General features: G+C 34.3%; 2 protein-coding genes across 4 annotated transcripts in view; one reads left to right on the top strand and one right to left on the bottom strand.

The window, feature by feature from the left end:
• Nucleotides 1–21,746, top strand: part of LOC134854897 (uncharacterized) — a 582,728-nt gene that overhangs the window by 82,581 nt on the left and 478,401 nt on the right. The gene's annotated exons all lie outside the window — the stretch shown is intronic.
• The window catches only part of LOC134854505 (GRIP and coiled-coil domain-containing protein 2-like), a 92,927-nt gene that overhangs the window by 34,495 nt on the left and 36,686 nt on the right, over nucleotides 1–21,746 (bottom strand). For all 3 annotated transcript variants that reach the window (XM_063870784.1, XM_063870783.1, XM_063870785.1), the window contains exons 7-12: nucleotides 21,604–21,704; nucleotides 11,546–11,656; nucleotides 7,076–7,303; nucleotides 6,580–6,724; nucleotides 5,064–5,164; nucleotides 4,177–4,254 (exon numbers count right to left, since the gene is read on the bottom strand). In XM_063870784.1, the coding sequence (XP_063726854.1) occupies nucleotides 4,177–4,254; nucleotides 5,064–5,164; nucleotides 6,580–6,724; nucleotides 7,076–7,303; nucleotides 11,546–11,656; nucleotides 21,604–21,704 (764 nt within the window). The remainder of the gene's footprint in view (nucleotides 1–4,176; nucleotides 4,255–5,063; nucleotides 5,165–6,579; nucleotides 6,725–7,075; nucleotides 7,304–11,545; nucleotides 11,657–21,603; nucleotides 21,705–21,746) is intronic.

The following is a 21,746-nucleotide window of genomic DNA, read 5'->3' as shown; positions in this document are numbered from 1 at the left end:
CTCTTTTGAAACTAAAAATCAATCATGTTTTTTTGCTCCATTTGTATTTTGTTTTTTGAGAGCGTAAGTTTCCTGGCACTTAGCATTTGGAATGTTTCAGATAAATGTTCGGATTAAATTGGAAAGTAAAGAGTTTGAAACTATGTTGAAAACAAATGGACAACACCACTAAAACCAGAAAATTTGAACGTAAACAATTTTTAAGAAAAACAAGACATAAATAAATGTACATAGCTGTTCATAGATAAATGTTCGGACAAATAATGGAAAGTAAAGAGTTTGAAACTCTTTACTTAAAGTAAAGAGTTTGAGACATAGATAAATGTTCGGATTAAATTGGAAAGTAAAGAGTTTGAAACTATGTTGAAAACAAATGGACAACACCACTAAAACCAGAAAATTTGAACGTAAACAATTTTTAAGAAAAACAAGACATAAATAAATGTACATAGCTGTTCATAGATAAATGTTCGGACAAATAATGGAAAGTAAAGAGTTTGAAACTCTTTACTTAAAGTAAAGAGTTTGAGACATAGATAAATGTTCGGATTAAATTGGAAAGTAAAGAGTTTGAAACTATGTTGAAAACAAATGGACAACACCACTAAAACCAGAAAATTTGAACGTAAACAATTTTTAAGAAAAACAAGACATAAATAAATGTACATAGCCACCAGAGAGTTGTGAAGCACAAAAAAATTACCCGTTTTTTGAAAAAAATTGCAATTTCGAAGTAAAAGTAGATGGCCTTACGGCTCTTTGAATTTCAAAAACAATTTATGATTGACACATCGTTGATAAAAAATTAACTGCATTTGAGAAAACTGGATCAAAAAGTAAAGTATTTATTCCGCTGGGAAAATTTCAAATTTATTCCACTTTCGAACTTTCTTTTGCTGTTCAATAGTTGAGTTTGCCCTCTTTTCACAAATGAACTGAGCATACAAAAAAATCTAAAATCAGGTAGCAAAAATCAAAAAAAAATCATCACGACTTACATAAGAGTACTCACTACATTCATTACTCTCAATAAGGAAAATAGGATAAAAATTTTAAAAACTAACTACGTTCATAAGCTCTTAGAAACTAACTTAACGCGTAGTTTGTTCCAAAAAAAACTAATAACTATTCTTACATCGAACCGGGAATCTGGTTTTTAACCGCGAGTTTTCAAGTTTTTAAGACATATTAAAAAACTTTGTCTACCTTTGTCCATTTTTCATTGAAAATAGAGAAAGCTATTAAAATATTTAAAGAGGCGAAGCTTTGCTTCGGAAACACTAGCGTTAACACGACAAAAAGCAGCTTTACCAAGTGCAATATGAAATAAGCCTCGATTTAATTTTTTTTTAAAATCGGCTACGTCTGAGATTCGAAACTGAGACCTAGAGATTAAGAATCTCGTACACTAACCACGCAGCCACTGACGCTCAAAGGCATCAAACACTAGTCAAAAATGAAGCAGAGAACAGATGCTATGAAATTTCTAATGCTATAGATCGTTTTTATAGCAAAAAGGCCACCAAATAAGTGAATAACTTTCCAATTTTAATGAAGTTTTATTTGCGAGTTAGGCTAGAAAAAAGAAGGTTCGAAATGCTGAACTAAGCTGATCGCTTAAGTATTCAACCTAACAATGCTAGTAAGAAATGAGCAGCATGCTGCATCTCAAACCTTGCAAATCAATTCTAATGATCATTACGCTTTAACGGACTGCGTAGGTTGTTGAAAATTGGCTTTGATTTTCTCTCATTAGCCTTCCTAAGGAAGCAAGGAGAGGATATTCATTTTCCGTAGCCATTCCCAGATAACCGGTATTGATAATCGGTATCGAGACACCTCCCACCGTGATCGGAAGAGGGATTCAAACCCACGGCCCCCGGATTAAGAGACCTGTGCTTAACCCACTCGACCACGTTCCCTATTACTTTAAAAATAACAACAGCTAAAAAGCACACCGCGAATACATTCTAACGCTTAAACTCAAAATTCAGCACCGAAAAAAGTGGCCTCCCAGTAAAACAGTTCGCTCGGCTTGTGTAAAGAATGGAGTATAAACACTGTGTTTTGAAGATTAGAACGTAAACGACTCAATTTTCGATACTATCCGTGTTTTTCATTGATTGCGCCATTTAATTCTTCGTACTCTAAAACGAAGCTTGAGCAGAAAGCTAGTTTCAGAAAGCACAACGCAAAAATCGGCCCAAAGTCTTATTTTTTATTGTTAATTTGCTCGATTGAAATTAAATGTTAACACAGAGGCGAAACTTCGCTTCGCAAACACTATTGCGACAGAAAAGCAGCTCTTTAAAGTGCAATAAGAAAAATTAGCCTCGTATTAGTAAAAAGAAATTCGGCTACGTCTCGGATTCGTTCTGCCACCTAGAGATGAGTCTCACGCACTAACCACTCAGCCATGGACGCTTAATAAATCAGAAACACTAGTCCAAAAAAGCAGAAAATAGATGCTATAAAAAAGCCACTGCCACAGATTGTGATTATAGCAAAAGTTCCACCAAAATAGTGATCACTTGTAATGAACACGTTTATTTGCGAGTTAGGTTAGCAAGTGTAAATAAATATTTGAGAAGGAAAGATCTGTAGTTTTCTCACTTCTCATCTTCTGCTCGTGGAGAGTGTAAATTGAGCTGCGCTTAAAAAAGGCATTTTCGGAGCGTGCTTTAACTGAACTCAACAGCAAAACCAAAAATTTCCAAAGCGACAAAGAATGTCGCTATAAAACCGAAAGTCTAAAAATGAGCTAAGCAAAGTTTTTTATGTAAGCCAAAAATATATATTTTACTATTCCGATCGTTTGGTACACAAAAAAAACGTACAATGACTCTTAATATGCACCCTAGTCAGGTATTTCACACGCAACCACTACACTAATCTATTTCAGCAGTTTATGTTGATATATTGATTACCAATTCATCCATTCTGTAAACTAAGTTCTTTCTTCAGGGGAGAAGTTTAATAACCGGTGGCAATACCCTTGCTTATCGCTAAGGTTAAAGATATTAAATTTTAGAAAACGCAATTAGAAAGTTATCTCATTCTTTCGCAGTTAAATTTAAATATTAGATTAACTTTCGTACAAAATCATTTATGAGGAAAAATGACACGGAACACAATTGCCAAGTTTATAATGAGTAATATAATTATTATTATTATGATTTAAACTTATCCCTGAGGCAAAGGCATATTGTAACTAACATACAGGACATTTGGAAAGAATATCATGAACTAGGCAGCTCCCCTTTAAAAGCCCACTCACAGCTCAACCAATTAGAAACTTCTGCAAGAAAAACAGACCACACACAAAACACAACTCCAGATTGCTTAAGAATGAGTCACATATCTACACGACGAAACGAAATCCTTCCGGTCAAAAAGCCTGATGAAAAGATCTCTCATAAGTTTCTAATCGGCTGCTACCTAGAATATCTCTCGAACATTAAGCTAAACCTGAAAAACGCGACAAAAAGCAGCTCTATAAAGTGCAATTAGAAAAATTAGAAATACGCCTCGAATTAGTGAAAATTGGCTACGTCTCGGATTCCATCTGCGACCTAGAGATAATGAATCTCACACACTAACCACTCAATCAAGGACGCTTATTCAATATCAAACACTAGCCACAAATAAAGCAGAGAACAGATCTTGTGAAATTTCCAATGCTACAGATCGTGACTATAGCAAAAAAAAAACACCAAAAACTGAACACATTAAATAGAAACAAGATAACCGCGCGACCTGAATAGGAGAAAAAATTCACTCTAAAGAGAAGCTGCAGTAAAAATCACCTTTATTCATAAACGTGAGCTAAAATAACTATCAACGCAGAGGAAACTTTTTCAAAACTTTTGTCCACTTTCTTTTTTTATTGATTAAATTGATTTTCCGAGCTCTCCCAGAGCACTAAAAAGAACCTGTTTTGTCCAAATTTTTTGCGCTGCAGACAACAATTTGAAAAAAAAAAAACATACCAAAAAGGCGTTTTTAAAGCCTTTTTGGAAAATTTAGACCAAAATTCCCACTCAAATGATTTATTAAATTATTTAATTTTAGGGTCTGTCAACCAAAAATGGATGTCTCAAATTAGTACAAAAAAGGACCCAACCTAAATACGCTATTGCAATAACATCCTAATCTAAACCAAGGACAAAGACTTACCTTAAGCTTGTCAGTTTCTGCATCAGCTTCGGCAAGTTTTGTTTCCAAATCAGCCAGATTTGATTTCAGTTCACTTTCCTGAAATCAGAACACTGAACATAGTGCTTCATATTTTGTAGCAACCTCTATTTCAAAAGAAACCAAGCTTTGTTTTGTCTTTCGTGTACTCTAGTTCACGCTAAGTTCAGAAATGAAGTCGAATTCGTGCTTTTGAAATCAAAAATATGTTAGACGGGTTGACCTTTAGAGCTCAATACAGAATACTGATTGCTTTTGAAAGTTAATTGCGGCAAAAAATGGCTACGCCTCGTTTTTCCACAAAACGACCAAGCGAGAAAAAAAAACAGCAAAATGGCCATTCAAAAAGCTGTATCAGTTCAAAAGTTGAGCATATGTCGCGAGTCGAGCCCTGAACATCTTCGCTTAAAGGCGTAATTTACCGGTTCGATCACTGGCCCATCTGCACATCACAAATTGTTTTTGAAACAAACTAACGAGCTCAAACTGAACAAATGATCATCTCCATGTACTCGAATGCAAGTCGCTTAATGCAGAAACTAATTAGCTCGTTCAAAAAATCGGCTTTTAGAGACCCATAAAGGACTGTATTGTAATCGTACGCTCATCAAAATCAACGAACGTCGCTTTCCTCGGACTTGATTGCATAGTTTTTCCATTAGTAAGTACCATATGCCCTCTTTCACTAAATAAAATATGGTAGTTGAAAGAATAATATTCAATAAGGGCCCTCCGGTGTAACTGCGGTCACTATGGGATACCAGCGTTGAATCGACAGTATTTTCCCATCTTTGTACAGTTCGGAAAAAGTCAGTTCGGAGAAGGGAATATTTGAATGGGTGCCGACTGCATTATTTAAGCCCACTTACGTGTTTTCGCAGCTCTTCCAGTTCCTTCTTCTGTTTGAGCAGAAGTTGTTTCATCTTACCACTCTTGTCCTCCACTTCTTTTTTCTCTTTCGCCACTGTCTCTGCACACAAACAATTTGGTGATACATATAATTTTAACGAAGTAATTAGTAATTATCGGCCACCAGTGATGCGCATTTTTGATTATGTAAAATAAAGAGTTTTAAAATTGAAACAAGGATAGCCGGTTGCTGTGCAAGTAGCACAGAGTGTTTCGACCACATTCATAAAAAAAACAACAAAAATGTTTTTTTTCTTCATTTTTTTCACACAAGTGCCGCTTTTGTGCGTAGTGTGATAAAAAAGTATAAACAATTTGCAGAGTTAGGCATAATTGACAATAGCTGTCCTCAAAAAGTGAATAACAAACAGCAAAAAAACGAAAGAAAACGTTTTTGAATACTTTTAATACAAGGAAGCGCTAGATTAAGCTTCCAAAACTAGTTTTCCTTCTAGAAAAAGGAAGTTTTCTTAGCTTAAATGAGCTACTTGATTGCTTTAACTCACTCAAAATTAGACAAAAACTCAAAAACTGCAAACCAGTTTTTCTCGACACTTGGCCAGTTTTTTGAAAAACTTTTAATGTCGTTCCAATCACAAAGAAATCGTCATGAAAAAAATTTGTTGGGAGACTGGAACATCAAAAACTATACTGAAAAATATGTACATGAATAACAGATGGTTCGTGAGTTTGAGTTTTTGAAATTTTTTTTACCAGAGTCCATTTCATCTCAAATCATACATCGGAAATTAAAAAAAAAAACGATAGGCGGAATGAGCAGACAGAATTAAAATTGAAGCCGACACATTAAAATAACTGATCACCGAAAATTTTTGGGAAAAACATTCACATTGTAAGGTACTAATATGTACCGCCTAGATAGCATCCACGGCGCACAGACAAGTCGGCCAAAGACAATTCAGCCAATTTGAAATTCAGACAATTCAGCCAAAAGTATACAGACAATTCAGCCAGCTTTCGAAAACGCTCGATTTGAAAGAAAAAATCGGAATTGGAGATATTTCTGGGTTTAAGGTCGCCGGATGCAATTCAAACAAAAGTCACGCAATTTCGTATGTTTACATACTGTGCTCGTTTTTGGTTCGTCTACACTTCGACTGGCTTAAATTTTTTCAAAAAGATTATTAAAAATAGCTTTTTAAAATTTAACCTTTAATTATGCTAAGACGCCTTGTATAGCAAACTTAAATTAAAAAAAAAGCATCGAAAAAGTTTTGTTTTACTTATTATTGGCCGCGTTCAACAAAAACTAATACTTCCAATGAGATTTTAGAAGGTAACGTTCATCTCTTGTTCACCTTTTAATTAGCGTTCGGCTCTACCCACTGGAAGTAGCCGAGAAAAATCACCTGAGAAGTCACAAATGAAATTGAACAAGGTAACCGGTAAAAACTAAGAGTTTCAGGCGATTGAAAAAAAGTTCACAGGATCAAAAAGAAACGTTTCTTCTTCTACCTTTTTCCGATACTGCAGTTGTGAGCTGTTTACTCATAGCCTCCCTCTCAGCCTCTGAAGATGTGAGCCTCTCCTGAATCATCTGCAAACTCCTCCGCATGTCCGCCATCTCCAGGTCCAACATAGCACTCTGATCAGCCTTGCTCTGTTAATTTCATCACTCATATTTTAGGCACGACTTGTGATTGGCCAAAATAGCTGGTTGATTCATCCAAACAACATAAATTGCGGTCAATTCAGACGATTTAGCTCGAAAGAGTTTTGAATTTTAATATATCAACCTAAATTGCATTTTTTGAATCTTAAAATACTAAATTGCTATTTTGGAACAAGATGACGTCTACTCGAAAAATTTGACTATAGCTGCCAAAAAAATTGACGAGGTTTCCAATAGATTTAAATAGTTCCATGGAGTAAGCAAGAGCTGCCATTTTATCGCCATTTTATCGCAATACTGACTTTCAAACCCGCTAACTGATATTCAAAGTTCTCGAACCTGTTTGTCTTTTTCCGCATTCAGCTCCTCGCATTCTGTTTTGATTGCACTTAATTGACTTTCCAAGTTCACTTTCACCATCTCCAGCTCTTCAATCTTAGCATTGAGCTTTAAATACTGTGAGTCATGTTCCATTTTGGACTCTTCCATTCGTTTGGCTAGGCTTTGAACTGTTTCCTCCAAAGTGCCTTTTTCAACTCTAGATTGCTTGAGCTTTTCCAACATTTCCTAGAAGATAATTTATGTCAGAACTCTTCTCAGAGAAGCCTTTCATGCCCTGGGCTTTTCTCAATAATGTACATCGCTGTGGGTTCTTTTTCTTGACCTTAAGTTTCATGGAATAACTAGTCGTTTTTATAAGGTATGTTTCTTCTATTTTTTCTTCAATTTAGTGTCGTTTTTTGGTGGTTGCTGTGATGAGAGAACGATACAAATGCCTATAAAAGAAGTAAATTCGACAAAGTTGACAACAGTTATCTTCAAAAAATGAAAACAAACCAAATCATGAAAACCTTTCAAAAAAATCGTTTAAAAAATGTTTGAAATTTTTTAAAACTTTTTGAACCAAGGAAGAGCTTATAACTAGTTTTTCTTTTAGAAAAAAAAAATCAAATTTTTTAAGCTTGATTGACCAATTTCTATCATTTTTTTATAACGAATGTTACTCGATCGCATTACTCGCTCGATATTAGACTAATTCTTAAATGAGTTTTTCTTGACACTGGAACGATTTTTTGAAAATTTTCAAATGTTATTCGAATCACGACTAAAATATGATATATCACTCGACACATTCCAATGATTATTTGTGGCACCTCATTTTGCGTGGAAAACAAAAGAAAAAAAACAAAAACACGCCCTATTTTCAATGGTCGAAACGAATTGGGGAAGAGAAAGCGGAGGGACTAAAATTATGCTTTTACTAAAAGTTGATTAATCATCATTAGATTGATTTATGTATAAAAATCATAACATAGTCTATTTACTGAAAGCCTAAATAAAGCTGCTTCTCAAAAATGACGACGTATATCTTCATAAAAGAAAAAAATCTAGTTGGTAGCCTCAGCATAACAGTTTGTATCCTCAGCAAACCCATAAAAAAGCTGCAAACTGAATGCAAGACGATATATGGTTGCAAGTGCTTAGAGTATTTTCAGCTTTACAAAAGATTTTTATCCACACAATTACAGGTTTAAGAGGCATCCTTATGAAAATCTAACAGAAAAAAAATCGTAATTTCCCACTGCAGGGATCAAGTGTCTCATATTAAAATGACCGACCAAAAGGTTGACCAAGAAATCAAGGAAAAACTGTTTATATCAAAATCTATTAAGCTTGTACAGGCATATACTTCGCAAAAAAAACTATCCAGAAAGTACATAAGGATTTTCTTTTAACAGAAATATGCAAAAATTGAATTAAAACTTCAGTACATTATTTCAAAAATTTTAAAGCGTGGATGTCACGTTTTTGATATAATTATGAAAAGATACACAGTCATACGCAGTATAAAACAAAAAAAAGTTAATGCCGAAATAACTCGAACCCTTAGTGTTTGGTAGTTATAAACTTTATTTGAATTTCAGAGCCCTTTTTATGCATATGTTCTGCTAACATGAAGCTAACTCAAGGGAGACGTCTCTTAATATAAATTAGCGAGGAATTTAGATAACTTAAAACTTAAGCTATAAATTGAGGCTACCAAAAAAACAGAAATTTTTCATGAGATAAACTATTCTCAAAAGCCAAACCGTATTGACATAATTTAATGTCACTGTACCACTTGATTTTTTTTCTAAAATAAATTAATGAAAAGCCTACACAAGACAACAAAATGCGAAGACCGAAAAAAAATCTGGAAATTTCAAAGAAAAAATTTTAAAATTCGTATCTTTACAACCACTGAGTTTCAGATATTCAGATTTTGATTCAGAAAAATTCAGAAACATCGATAGTACACAACTACATTTTCCTTACTTTAACCTAAGTGTTAAACGAATAGTTGCTTTAATAACCCTTAATTTCCAACAGGCATCAAATTTGAAAAAAAACTCACTATCGCTTATAAAGACAATCTATTTCTTGTTAGGCCATATCACAAACTAGATCAAACTACAACATTACCACAAAAACAAAACAAATAAGAAACCATTTAATTCTCGTCATCATAATTATTAAAACGACTGGAGTTATAGCATAGGTTGCACTCTGTATCAATTTAATAACTTTACATCAATTAATTTATTGTTCCGACCTTTGATAATGGGGACCAACTTTGTATTCGGACGTATTTTAATTTTTTTTTCTTCTTGTTTTCCATGCAGTATCAGGCACCAGAAATAATAATCGGAATGGGTCGAAAGTTATCATATTAAATCCCTTTAAAAATTTTGAAAAACAGAGTTGATTTTTTGTCTAATTCCAGCGAATAAAGGCATTCGAGCAGGCTTCCAATTGCTTATTTATGCTTAATTTAAGCCGCAAAAACTTAGTTTTATTCGAGTAATATTAATTTTTGGATTTTTTTCAGGGAAACTTTGGAAGTTTCTGTTTTTTTTTGTTTTTCAGCAAAAACTGTTGCCAAATTTGCCGATTTTACTATGACTGATGCATATGCCTGCACTATATTTTTTCGGTCAGATCCATTAATCACCATACGCAGAAAAAAGACGATACTAATTTGAAAAACCTTTTTTGGATATTCTAAGACTATGGTCGGAGCATTCTGTGCTATTTGCACAGTAACCGGTTATCCTTGAATTGGTGGTATTAGACAAAGGGAAAAAATAATGCCCACTTGGTGTCTACCCTGAGTATTATAGTAATGAACAGAAATTAAATTAAAAAATCAATTCAATTATATAATTTATGAGATTCTTGGTTAATATTACATATTAAAAACCGTAAACAATTTTTCCAAAAAGAGCAAAAAATCGTTGCAAAAACGTAAAAGATTCGAGCAGTCAGATTGAGAAGCCAGATTCAAACTAGTACAGCTCTGACCACACCCCACTTTGGAGTTGCTAAGTTGAGTTTTGTTGCTAAATAAGGACTATACATCGATAGACAGACAAACCAAAAAAAAACTGAAAAACAAACTATCCATGTCAAAATATAAAAAAAACAAGGGTAGCCGGTTAGTGAGCAAGTAGCACAAAGTGTTCCGACCACAGTCTTTAAATACAACTAAGACATTTTTCAAATTCGTGTAGTTTTTTCTGCGTGGTTAAATCAGAAAGATTTGACAAAAAAATTATCATTTAAGCATATTCAACGGTCGTAGTACTAAAGGCCAATTGAACTTAAATTTGGTACAAAATTCACTAAAAAAACAAAAAGAAAAAAGTTTTTTTTTTCTTCAAATTTTGCATAAAATGTTTGATTTTTTTAAAGTTTTGGTTCCCATATCTAAAATTGCGCTTAAAAACTCCAAAAACTAATTTGACTTGCCTATTTTTAGGGCTTAAATTAAGCATAAATGAGCTGTTGTAAGCCTTCTCGCTCGCTTTATTTGCTCGACATTGAAATAAACACAAAATGTTCAAACCATTTTTCTCAACACTTCGCGGAAAAAAATAAAAAACTAAAAACACCCGAATACAAAGTTCCTCAACATTTTTCAAATGGTCGGATTCAGTAGCTTAGGCTTGCAAAATTCTTTTAATTTCGGAAACTTAACGCGTTTAGAAAAAATGCACAGCTTAAACGCTCAAAAAATCTAACATGGTCAGAAAAGTTTTCGTAAGCATTGCAACATACAAAATAACTTAAACATGCCAAATTTGGTTAATTACATATGCAAAAAAAATGCGTTGAAAAAGCTTAAACATGGCGAGATACCCTTCAGACGCATTTAAATATGTATTAGATAGTAGCTAATGTCATTTTGTCTTATAAGGACATAGTCTGAAGGGCGAGAATAATCAGACCGCTTTTTCTTGGCACGGAGGAAACTTTCTCTGAACTTACATTGCTGCCAGCACTGAAAAGGCTTTAAGCTTTAATGCAATACATATGTGTTTCTGTTACATGATTTTATGACAATAAAAGACAACCTTATACTAAGTTTACTTCCAATTTCGGTGACCGGAACAAACTCGCGGGTCAGGAGGGGTAACCGAAACGAATTCGCAGGTGATCGAAACAAATTCGCAGGTCAGGGGCCAATCAATAGCCGGAGCGTAAATCAAGAGGAAAAACCTTCTGTTACTGACGACAAGGCTATTTAATAACAGCTGTTCTCATCATTTAATGAAACTTAACTTACTCGCAATTTGAAAGAGTGAAAATTCTTTTCGTTGATGAAAACGACAGTGATTCCAGAAGCTTCCAGAAATTGAGCTTCAAGAATCTTCAATTAAAACACTCATTGAGCTTAAGCAACTCAACATTTTTCAAATAAACCCAGATTGTAGATGAAACCAGGCTGATGATGCTCAGAAAGATGTGTCCCGTCGACAAACATTATACCTTATGGTCTTCTTTGAGTGCATCTAGTTCCGCTTGCAATGACTGGCTCTGCTCTCCTTTCGAATTCACCTCCGTTTCCAAGCTGGAACACTTTTCGTTCACTTGATCAGCCTGAAAAGAAAACATCATTAACACAAAGGATACAGCACCAAGATAAAAAAAAACATGAAAAAAATGAAAAATGTTGAAAAAAATGTAGGCGTAGGAAAGTGTTCGTATATCTCAATAAAAAATCATTATAGGTAAACATGTCAAGCAAAACACTTGAAAATTTAATTAGCAATGAAACAAAACTTACGAAACTCAAGAAAAAATGTTTAGTTCCTAATTGCAAGACACTTGCTCTCGTAAGTGTAATCGTGTAATCATCATAACTTAGACAAAACATTAAGCTGAATAAAAGAAAAATATCCTGTTGCCTCATAGCCTATTTTTATACGCCTACAATATTTCAGACAGAAGCGTCGGAAAGCTTCAACGCTACTACCTAACTTTATGAAAACTTCGATGAATGACGCTCGCGGCATTTTAACTCACTTGCAGTCAAGCATCTAGTGGTGAATGCTCATTGACATTAATAATCTTATTTCACAATGACCCCAGACTACCAAGTTTGAAGTTTGAATTATTTAGTGAGCACATTTATGCAGTCATAAGATAATCACAGGGGTCGACTCACGGGCCCTAAGGCCCCTCGAGGAGACGTCCCATAAGGTAGACTTTTACAAAATAAGTTGAGGTGAAAGAAAAGGCAGGAATTAGATCACTTGTCAAATATCAGGTGAAGGAGTTCAAAATTATCTGAGACAAAAATACGTTTAGTTTTTTGTACATATGAGTTCAATTGAGATTTTGACATATGTTTCAAGTTCTCTGGAAAAAGATTATTAGCCAAAAAAAATTGTAAAACTTGAGCACTTTAACGCTAACCGATTGTAATAAGCAGTTAGATCTAACAGATTTTGAACGTAGCATTCTCAAGCTACGGGCACGTGTTTGCCTACAGTTATTAAGTTGATTAAAATCCAAAAAATTTAATGGCGATTTACCAAGTATTCAAAAACTGTATCAATAATATATTCTGAAAAATTTTCCGTAATGTGATCAAATTTGCGCCTAAAAAAATGATCTCCCCCTAAGTAAACTTAGGGATGATGCCGGTAACTTGGTATCTAAGACCTATATTTTTCAGCCAACTAGCATTTCTCACGCTGAGTGACTGCTTAAAGTTGGGTGTTACTTTCAGGGATAAGATCTTTAACTTAATTGGTTAAGTGGGACTCGTTCACACAGGCCGCTCCAGAATCGAAGATTGGAAAAGAGTAATGAACACAAGTAAATATAAAAAAAATTATTTCAGCTCAAAACATGATTGAAAAGCGCTTTACGCGATTTTTCACTCGACCCTAAACGACGTTGTTTATGGTACCTGATTTTGGGAGGAAAAAACCCGAATTTAACAATGCTTTTCTTCTTCGATGATTGGAACCAGCAATTCCTGGCAGAGCCTTATAATATCAAGAGATTTTAAATTATTTTGAAGAAGTCACCTCTTACATCAGAAGTCAGATTCTGGGTGAAAAAATGTCGCAACTGTCCAATATAACTTCATCACGTAAAAGCATAGAAGAGAACGAGTACCATATGAATGGCGACACTGAGAACAGAGACCAGCAATTGTTTCCTACCACCTCTCTCAGGGAGAGCGAGGGATCCAGGGTAACTGTGCCGCACCTGGAATCATTACAGGAGACGGACAGCACTAATAGGTAATGGTTACACAAATGGAAACTATGGCCTATACCGTTTTTTTAAAAAAGAAACAACAAAAGACAGACTCGATGTATCTTCTCTGGGCGTATCTTTTCTCAACTGCAAAAAAAAACATGAAACTAGCACCAACTTTACTAGCACCTTGCAGGTGACGAAATATTTACAGTTAACGAAATATTCGCATTTAAGGAAAGATAGCAGCGCTGTTGCAAATCCAATGTCGAAGACTAGCAACACCAAGTGCATGAAGACCAACTTCCTTCAAAACGAGAGCCAAGTTGTGCCCCTGGAACAGCTGTACCAACAGATTCCTCACTTGGAAGTCAAGCCACTGCCAGGAGAAGTCAATGAGAGGGTCAGCGTTAACAAGCATGTTGAAAGTTTGCGCATGCTAAGTGATTGGTACGCTCTTTTCCTCCCCTCCCCCCACCTCGCATGAGCATCAATTTTATCGTGTAACGAGTGATTTTACAAGGTCCGCATGTCAGTTTTCATAACAATCGGTGAATGCGAAGAATAAATTGACTGGTAAAACTTCGCAGGTGGGAGGAAAAGGAGAAAGAGCGCGCTAAGTGACAAGTCCAAATCACAGACTGTCCGTGTTATTTGGGGATAATCTGATCTTGCAAGTTACCCAGACAGAAAACAACTGATCTATCATCCAAGCACCTCATTCTAAAGACGGAGAATAAGCTTTCTGACAAATCGTCTCATAAATCAACCAAAAAATCGTCTAACGTTGTTTTGATTTTTCAGTTTCATGTTACAGGCCATGGTTCCCGTCACGGATCCCAAGTACGATACAATTCACGCCGTAGACCAAGTACTCCCGCCAATAGTCACTCGAAACGAGACCCGAAATAAAAGCCAACGAGACTCGACTCCCTCAGCCCACTCGGCTGCCTCCATACACGACTCTGATTACGTCACACTCGCATCACGACAGATTTCGAGAAGACAATCGATGCACAAATTGATTGACAGGCTAGGAAATACTTTGGATGAAAGTGGCGCGAGAATTGGAGGGTTTTGCCCAACCAGAAGGAAGATATTCAGTGACTTGTTTGATGAGATTCTAAGACAGGTTGTTTTATGTTTTATGCTATCATGTTACAAGCTATATTCTCGAAAACTAAGTTTAAAATACCACCGATCGCAACTTCAAAAAATGACATTTTTGTGCTTAGAATAGGTCACATTGGACTGTTCCCAGAGGGGAATCTTGTTGTGGCGAGTTAGACAAGAAGCGGAGGGGAGTATCAACATCCTCAAGTGTTCCTTGCATGCGGCCGAGAGTCTGGGCAACGAGAGGGCCCAGCAGATAGACACTGAGACAAAACACATGGCACAACGAATACAAGGTAAAAGTCTTTGTGACAAAAGTTCATGGTGAATATTGATGAAAATCTGAACTCAATAGAAAAGTTAAGCAAAGCCAACAGCTAGTTGAAAAAGTGTTGATGATCATAAGATTGATTTTTTACCTGAAACTATTTTGATTTTCGTCGAGTTTCAAAGAAATAAAATATATTACCAGAATTTCCAGAAAATTTTATGATTGACTTTTCTTGATAAAATGAACCATATTCATTCACTTTATTTGCACTTTCATGCATGGAGATCGTATTTTGCCTTCCTTTCAGCAAATGAATTTGAATTGAAGATAATCAAAATCCAACCACTTGCGGTACACAAAGCATGGAAGTTAGTCGAAAATTTTGAGCTATAAAAAGTTTTGATACTAAAACTATAGGTTTACGAGACTTTACCTGAGGCAGAAATGCCTGAAAAAATATATTTATCCCTCAATTCAAACGACGCAATATGAGGCAACTAGACCGATAAACATAAGCTAAAACCTTTTAAATCAAAGAAACCTATAAAATATGTAGTAAAATAAATTGCAATGATACACGCTCATAGGTGGTAAGCTAACAAACTACAGAAATAAACCAAAAAAATGGAAAGCAAGACTATAAAAGTAAACAGCAAATGATAGCCCAAACGTTTTTTGCTCAAGAAAAAAATTTTCAGTTTGAAAAATTGACTCCCCGACAGGACTCGAACCCAAAACCCTTGTCGCACCAAGCATCGTTGTTACTTTCAGGCCAAATATGCAGAAACTATCAGTGTATTTGAAATTTTCTGAATCGCGCGTGCTTTTTTTGGTTAGCAAAGGGGTTAACAAAAAAAGTCAAGTACCCAAATACAAAACAAAAGGAGCAGTTTAATTTAAATCGATGTTTGTCGTAGAAAAATAGGTTTTCTGGCCTGATTGATTATAATAATTATTACCACAACCTTGTGCTTGTTACTAAAATACGTGTAAAGTCCGATTGATCTTTGGCTTGTAGATCTGCAGCAGGAAATTCGGGACTTGGAGCGGGAGAAGCGTCTTCTGGAGCAACGACAGGAGAACGTGTACGAGGCGAGTAAGAGCCAAAGAGAGAGTATGAAGAAGACATACGAGGAGCAGCAGGCAGAGCTGAAGATATTCAACTCGCAACATGGCAGTCTGCAGTTAGTGTTGCAGGACTACAGCAGTGGGAAGAGACAGTTCAACCGGTTGAGAGATGTGTTGGAGGACAAAGATGAGAGGAAATAGTAAATTAATACCAAAATACTCGCACCAATTTTAAATTCCTAAATGAACTTTTTGAAGCAAGTTTTTGTTTAACGAGAACGCAGAGAAGTCCCACTATTCTGAATATTGGTATAATTTGAGGTTACATTAGAAATTAATCGTTATAAAAATTCAGTTTTTTTGATTCAGTTAGCATACAAGCAACAATATATTATAAGCAACCTAGTTAACACAAGTAAAAAAAACAACATAACAAGGATAGCCGGTTACTGTGCAATTAGCACAAGAAGTACGGACTACAACAAAATCTCGTAGAAAGTTTTTTTTCTACATTGTGTAGTTTGTCGTTTCTTGTTTATCGAGAGATGAAAGGAACTGAACAAACGCCCGAAACTTTCGCATATCTGACATTTTCAACAACAAAAGAACATGGATAAAATAATTTAAAAGAAAATTAAAAACGCTCAATTTTTTTTCGTAAACTTTCTATTTTCAAAAAGGTTTTAAAACCAAATGTCATTCAAATCACTACTAAAAGAGCTTGAATTTGATCAATCACTTAAGATATTAGGATGATAATTTTTGATTTGGCGCGGAAAAAAATCAAGAAAAATAAACACATCCGAAAACAAGTTCCATCCCTCTTTCAGTGGTCTGAACGAGAAGGATAAAAATTAATTGGACAAAAAACGCTTAAAAAAGTAGACGGTTGCTGAGCAACGACTTATGCGAACACCATGATATAAGTAAACCCTTAAATGTGGGGGGAAAATATAAACATTAGAAAAATTGAGTTATATCATTTTCCTAAGTTTCCTGTTTCTTTTTTCCGGTGAAAGGAGATTTTCCTTTATCTGACATTTTCAACAACAAAAGAACATGGATAAAATAATTTAAAATAAAATTAAAAACCTTCAATTTTTTTTCGTAAACTTTCTATTTTCAAAAAGGTTTTAAAACCAAATGTCATTCAAATCACTACTAAAAGAGCTTGAATTTGATCCATCACTTAAGATATTAGGATGATAATTTTTGATTTGGCGCGGAAAAAAATCAAGAAAAATAAACACATCCGAAAACAAGTTCCATCTCTCTTTCAGTGGTCTGATCGAGAAGGATAAAAATTAATTGGACAAAAAACGCTTAAAAAAGTAGACGGTTGCTGAGCAACGACTTATGCGAACACCATGATATAAGTAAACCCTTAAATGTGGGGGGAAAATGAAAACATTAGAAAAATTGAGTTATATCATTTTCCTAAGTTTCCTGTTTCTTTTTTCCGGTGAAAGGAGTTTTTCCTTTATCTGACATTTTCAACAACAAAAGAACATGGATAAAATGATTTAAAAGAAAATTAAAAACGTTCAATTTTTTTTCGTAAACTTTCTATTTTCAAAAAGGTTTTGAAACCAAATGTCATTCAAATCACTACTAAAAGAGCTTTAATTTGATCCATCACTTAAGATATTACGATGATAATTTTTGATTTCGCTCGGAAAAAAATCAAGAAGAATAAACACATCCGAAAACAAGTTCCATCCCTCTTTCAGTGGTCTGAACGAAAAGGATAAAAATTAATTGTACAAAAAAAAATTAATTGGACAAAAAACGCTTAAAAAGGTAGACGGTTGCTGAGCAACGACTTATGCCAACACCATGATATAAGTAAACCCTTAAATGTGGGGGGAAAATAAAAACATTAGAAAAATTGAGTTATATCATTTTCCTAAGTTTCCTGTTTCTTTTTTCCGGTGAAAGGAGATTTTCCTTTATCTGACATTTTCAACAACAAAAGAACATGGATAAAATAATTTAAAAGAAAATTAAAAACGTTCAATTTTTTTTCGTAAACTTTCTTTTTTCAAAAACGTTTTAAAACCAAATGTCATTCAAATCACTACTAAAAGAGCTTGAATTTGATGCATCACTTAAGATATTAGGATGATAATTTTTGATTTGGCGCGGAAAAAAATCAAGAAAAATAAACACATCCGAAAACAAGTTCCATCCCTCTTTCAGTGGTCTGAACGAGAAAGATAAAAATTAATTGGACAAAAAACGCTTAAAAAAGTAGACGGTTGCTGAGCAACGACTTATGCGAACACCATGATATAAGTAAACCCTTAAATGTGGGGAAAAAATGAAAACATTAGAAAAACTGAGTTATATCATTTTCCTAAGTTTCCTGTTTCTTTTTTTCCGGTGAAAGGAGATTTTCCTTTATCTGACATTTTCAACAACAAAAGAACATGGATAAAATGATTTAAAAGAAAATTAAAAACGTTCAATTTTTTTTCGTAAACTTTCTATTTTCAAAAAGGTTTTAAAACCAAATGTCATTCAAATCACTACTAAAAGAGCTTTAATTTGATCCATCACTTAAGATATTACGATGATAATTTTTGATTTCGCTCGGAAAAAAATCAAGAAGAATAAACACATCCGAAAACAAGTTCCATCCCTCTTTCAGTGGTCTGAACGAAAAGGATAAAAATTAATTGGACAAAAAAAAATTAATTGGACAAAAAACGCTTAAAAAGGTAGACGGTTGCTGAGCAACGACTTATGCGAACACCATGATATAAATAAACCCTTAAATGTGGGGGAAAAACGAAAACATTAGAAAAATTGAGTTATATCATTTTCCTAAGTTTCCTGTTTCTTTTTTTCCGGTGAAAGGAGATTACACAAATTACAAAATTCGTTAAGAATGACAGTTATAGTAGCCGTGTAATAAAGTAAAAAGCTCAGTCTCTCATCAATATTCGTACCAGCTGGTCTGAAAAACGGAAAACGTGAGACAATTTGACAAACAGAAAAGTTTCAACTTTCATAAAAAAACTCACCACAGAAAAGCAGGTTTTCAAGAATCATTTACAATAGACACTTTTTATAGAAATAGTAACCCAATAAAAGAAAATAGGTTTAATAGAAAAACTTTTTTTATTACGTTGGAAAATCTAAAAATTCCAATCACTTACAAAATTTAGTTTCGTTCACGTTTGTTTTTGAAAAACAGTCAAAACTATTGCTGCAACTCAACTGCCCTACTTCCTTATCCAAAAAATAGTCAGTGTATGCAAAGCACTTTCTTCAAAGTTTGACATTGAAAAAGTAATTTTAAGTTAAAATAAGATAAAGGGGGAAATAGACTGAAAAATGGTGGAAAAGTTGAACCCACAGAAACCGAATTATGAGCTATGTATATTATGAAGGGCATACAGTGTCTCATATCCTAATAATCTAACCAAATGCTTTGCCTCATTTCAATTTGGAACGATTCAATCCGCTGCTGACGCGTTTTAAAAGAACGCAAAGTATCGCGCGTTAATTATCCCAAATTTGCCAGCAACTTTCATAGCCCCATAACTTAACAACAAAATTGTCTCAGGTGAACTTTTAACAACTGAGCTCTGGATAACGATATCATTTAGGTGGTATCAAACCTTTCCGTCAAAAACGCGGAGTTAAAATGTCGGAAATTGAATGAATAAAAAACCCACCCCAAGCATAACACTTTCTTGGAACAAAGTCGGAACAAAAAATAGTCACATGAGAAACTTTTCTAATTTTGAGCTTAAGGACAATAATATATCTCAATTGGATCAAAAATTCTCCAATATGCGAACACCATTATATAAGTAAACCCTTAAATGTGGGGGAAAATGAAAACATTAGAAAAACTGAGTTATATCATTTTCCTAAGTTTCCTGTTTCTTTTTTCCGGTGAAAGGAGATTTTCCTTTATCTGACATTTACAACAAAAGAACATGGATAAAATGATTTAAAAGAAAATTAAAAACCTTCAATTTTTTTTCGTAAACTTTCTATTTTCAAAAAGGTTTTAAAACAAATGTCATTCAAATCACTACTAAAAGAGCTTTAATTTGATCCATCACTTAAGATATTACGATGATAATTTTTGATTTTGCTCGGAAAAAAATCAAGAAGAATAAACACATCCGAAAACAAGTTCCATCCCTCTTTCAGTGGTCTGAACGAAAAGGATAAAAATTAATTGGACAAAAAAAAATCAATTGGACAAAAAACGCTTAAAAAGGTAGACGGTTGCTGAGCAACGACTTATGCGAACACCATGATATAAATAAACCCTTAAATGTGGGGGAAAAATGAAAACATTAGAAAAATTGAGTTATATCATTTTCCTAAGTTTCCTGTTTCTTTTTTTCCGGTGAAAGGAGATTACACAAATTACAAAATTCGTTAAGAATGACAGTTATAGTAGCCGTGTAATAAAGTAAAAAGCTCAGTCTCTCATCAATATTCGTACCAGCTGGTCTGAAAAACGGAAAGCGTGAGACAATTTGACAAACAGAAAAGTTTCAACTTTCATAAAAAAACTCACCGCAGAAAAGCAGGTTTTCAAGAATCATTTACAATAGACACTTTTTATAGAAAAAGTAACCCAATAAAAGAAAATAGGTTTAATAGAAAAACTTTTTTTATTACGTTGGAAAATCTAAAAATTCCAATCACTTACAAAATTTAGTTTCGTTCACGTTTGTTTTTGAAAAACAGTCAAAACTATTGCTGCAACTCAACTGCCCTTCTTCATTATCCAAAAAATAGTCAGTGTATGCAAAGCACTTTCTTCAAAGTTTGACATTGAAAAAGTAATTTTAAGTTAAAATAAGATAAAGGGGGAAATAGACTGAAAAATGGTGGAAAAGTTGAACCCACAGAAACCGAATTATGAGCTATGTATATTATGAAGGGCATACAGTGTCTCATATCCTAATAATCTAACCAAATGCTTCGCCTCATTTCAATTTGGAACGATTCAATCCGCTGCTGACGCGTTTTAAAAGAACGCAAAGTATCGCGCGTTAATTATCCTAAATTTGCCAGCAACTTTCATAGCCCCATAACTTAACAACAAAATTGTCTCAGGTGAACTTTTAACAACTGAGCTCTGGATAACGATATCATTTAGGTGGTATCAAACCTTTCCGTCAAAAACGCGGAGTTAAAATGTCGGAAATTGAATGAATAAAAAACCCACCCCAAGCATAACACTTTCTTGGAACAAAGTCGGAACAAAAAATAGTCACATGAGAAACTTTTCTAATTTTGAGCTTAAGGACAATAATATATCTCAATTGGATCAAAAATTCTCCAAAATTGCCCGTAAATCAGTCGATATTTGTCAGCAAAAAAAACCCGAGCACAAATCTTCAGTCATTTTCTTCGAAAGTCGGAACAAAAAACAGACATGTAGAACAATATTCACCGAGAACGGTTATTAAGCAAAGCGATCACGTGCGCTTCATAGAAACTCTTTCTCAGCTCAGGATTGTAGTCATAAATCTATTCGGATATCCTCCAGCTGATTCATTGCTAACCATATACGTGAGCATAATATTCATGCTACACGTACTAGATGTTTAGCATAATCGACAATAAGCCCACCCCCCATATTGGTTGCCAAAAATTTCCACATGGTCCCCCTAAGGTATCATTTCATAGCCTCATTTTTATTCGACCAACACTAAAAGATGTATTCGCCTTGGGCAAAGAAAAATAGCGTCGTATTTATAGGGTTTTAGGGGATATATTTGGTCGGTTTACCTTATGAATTGCTTCAAAGATCAAGGGTTACTTATTAGTTGGCTTAGAAGACTCAAATTATTAAGTAAGTTCCGACTTCCATAAAAATTTCACTAAAGGATAGATTATTTACCTTGAGTTTAAGCGACTGTATTTCTTTTTTGCTCTTCAGCGCCAATTGCTTCAACTTCTGGTTTTTGTTTTCCGACTCAGACAACTTGTCTTCAAGTTCCTCTGGAACAAAATGGTGGCATGAAAGTTACATCTATCAGTACA

The sequence above is a fragment of the Symsagittifera roscoffensis genome, chromosome 9, assembly GCF_963678635.1.
Source record: "Symsagittifera roscoffensis chromosome 9, txSymRosc1.1, whole genome shotgun sequence".
NCBI lineage: Eukaryota > Metazoa > Xenacoelomorpha > Acoela > Convolutidae > Symsagittifera > Symsagittifera roscoffensis.
Note: the sequence above shows the minus strand (reverse complement) of the source record. Positions and strands in the feature narration are given on the sequence as shown.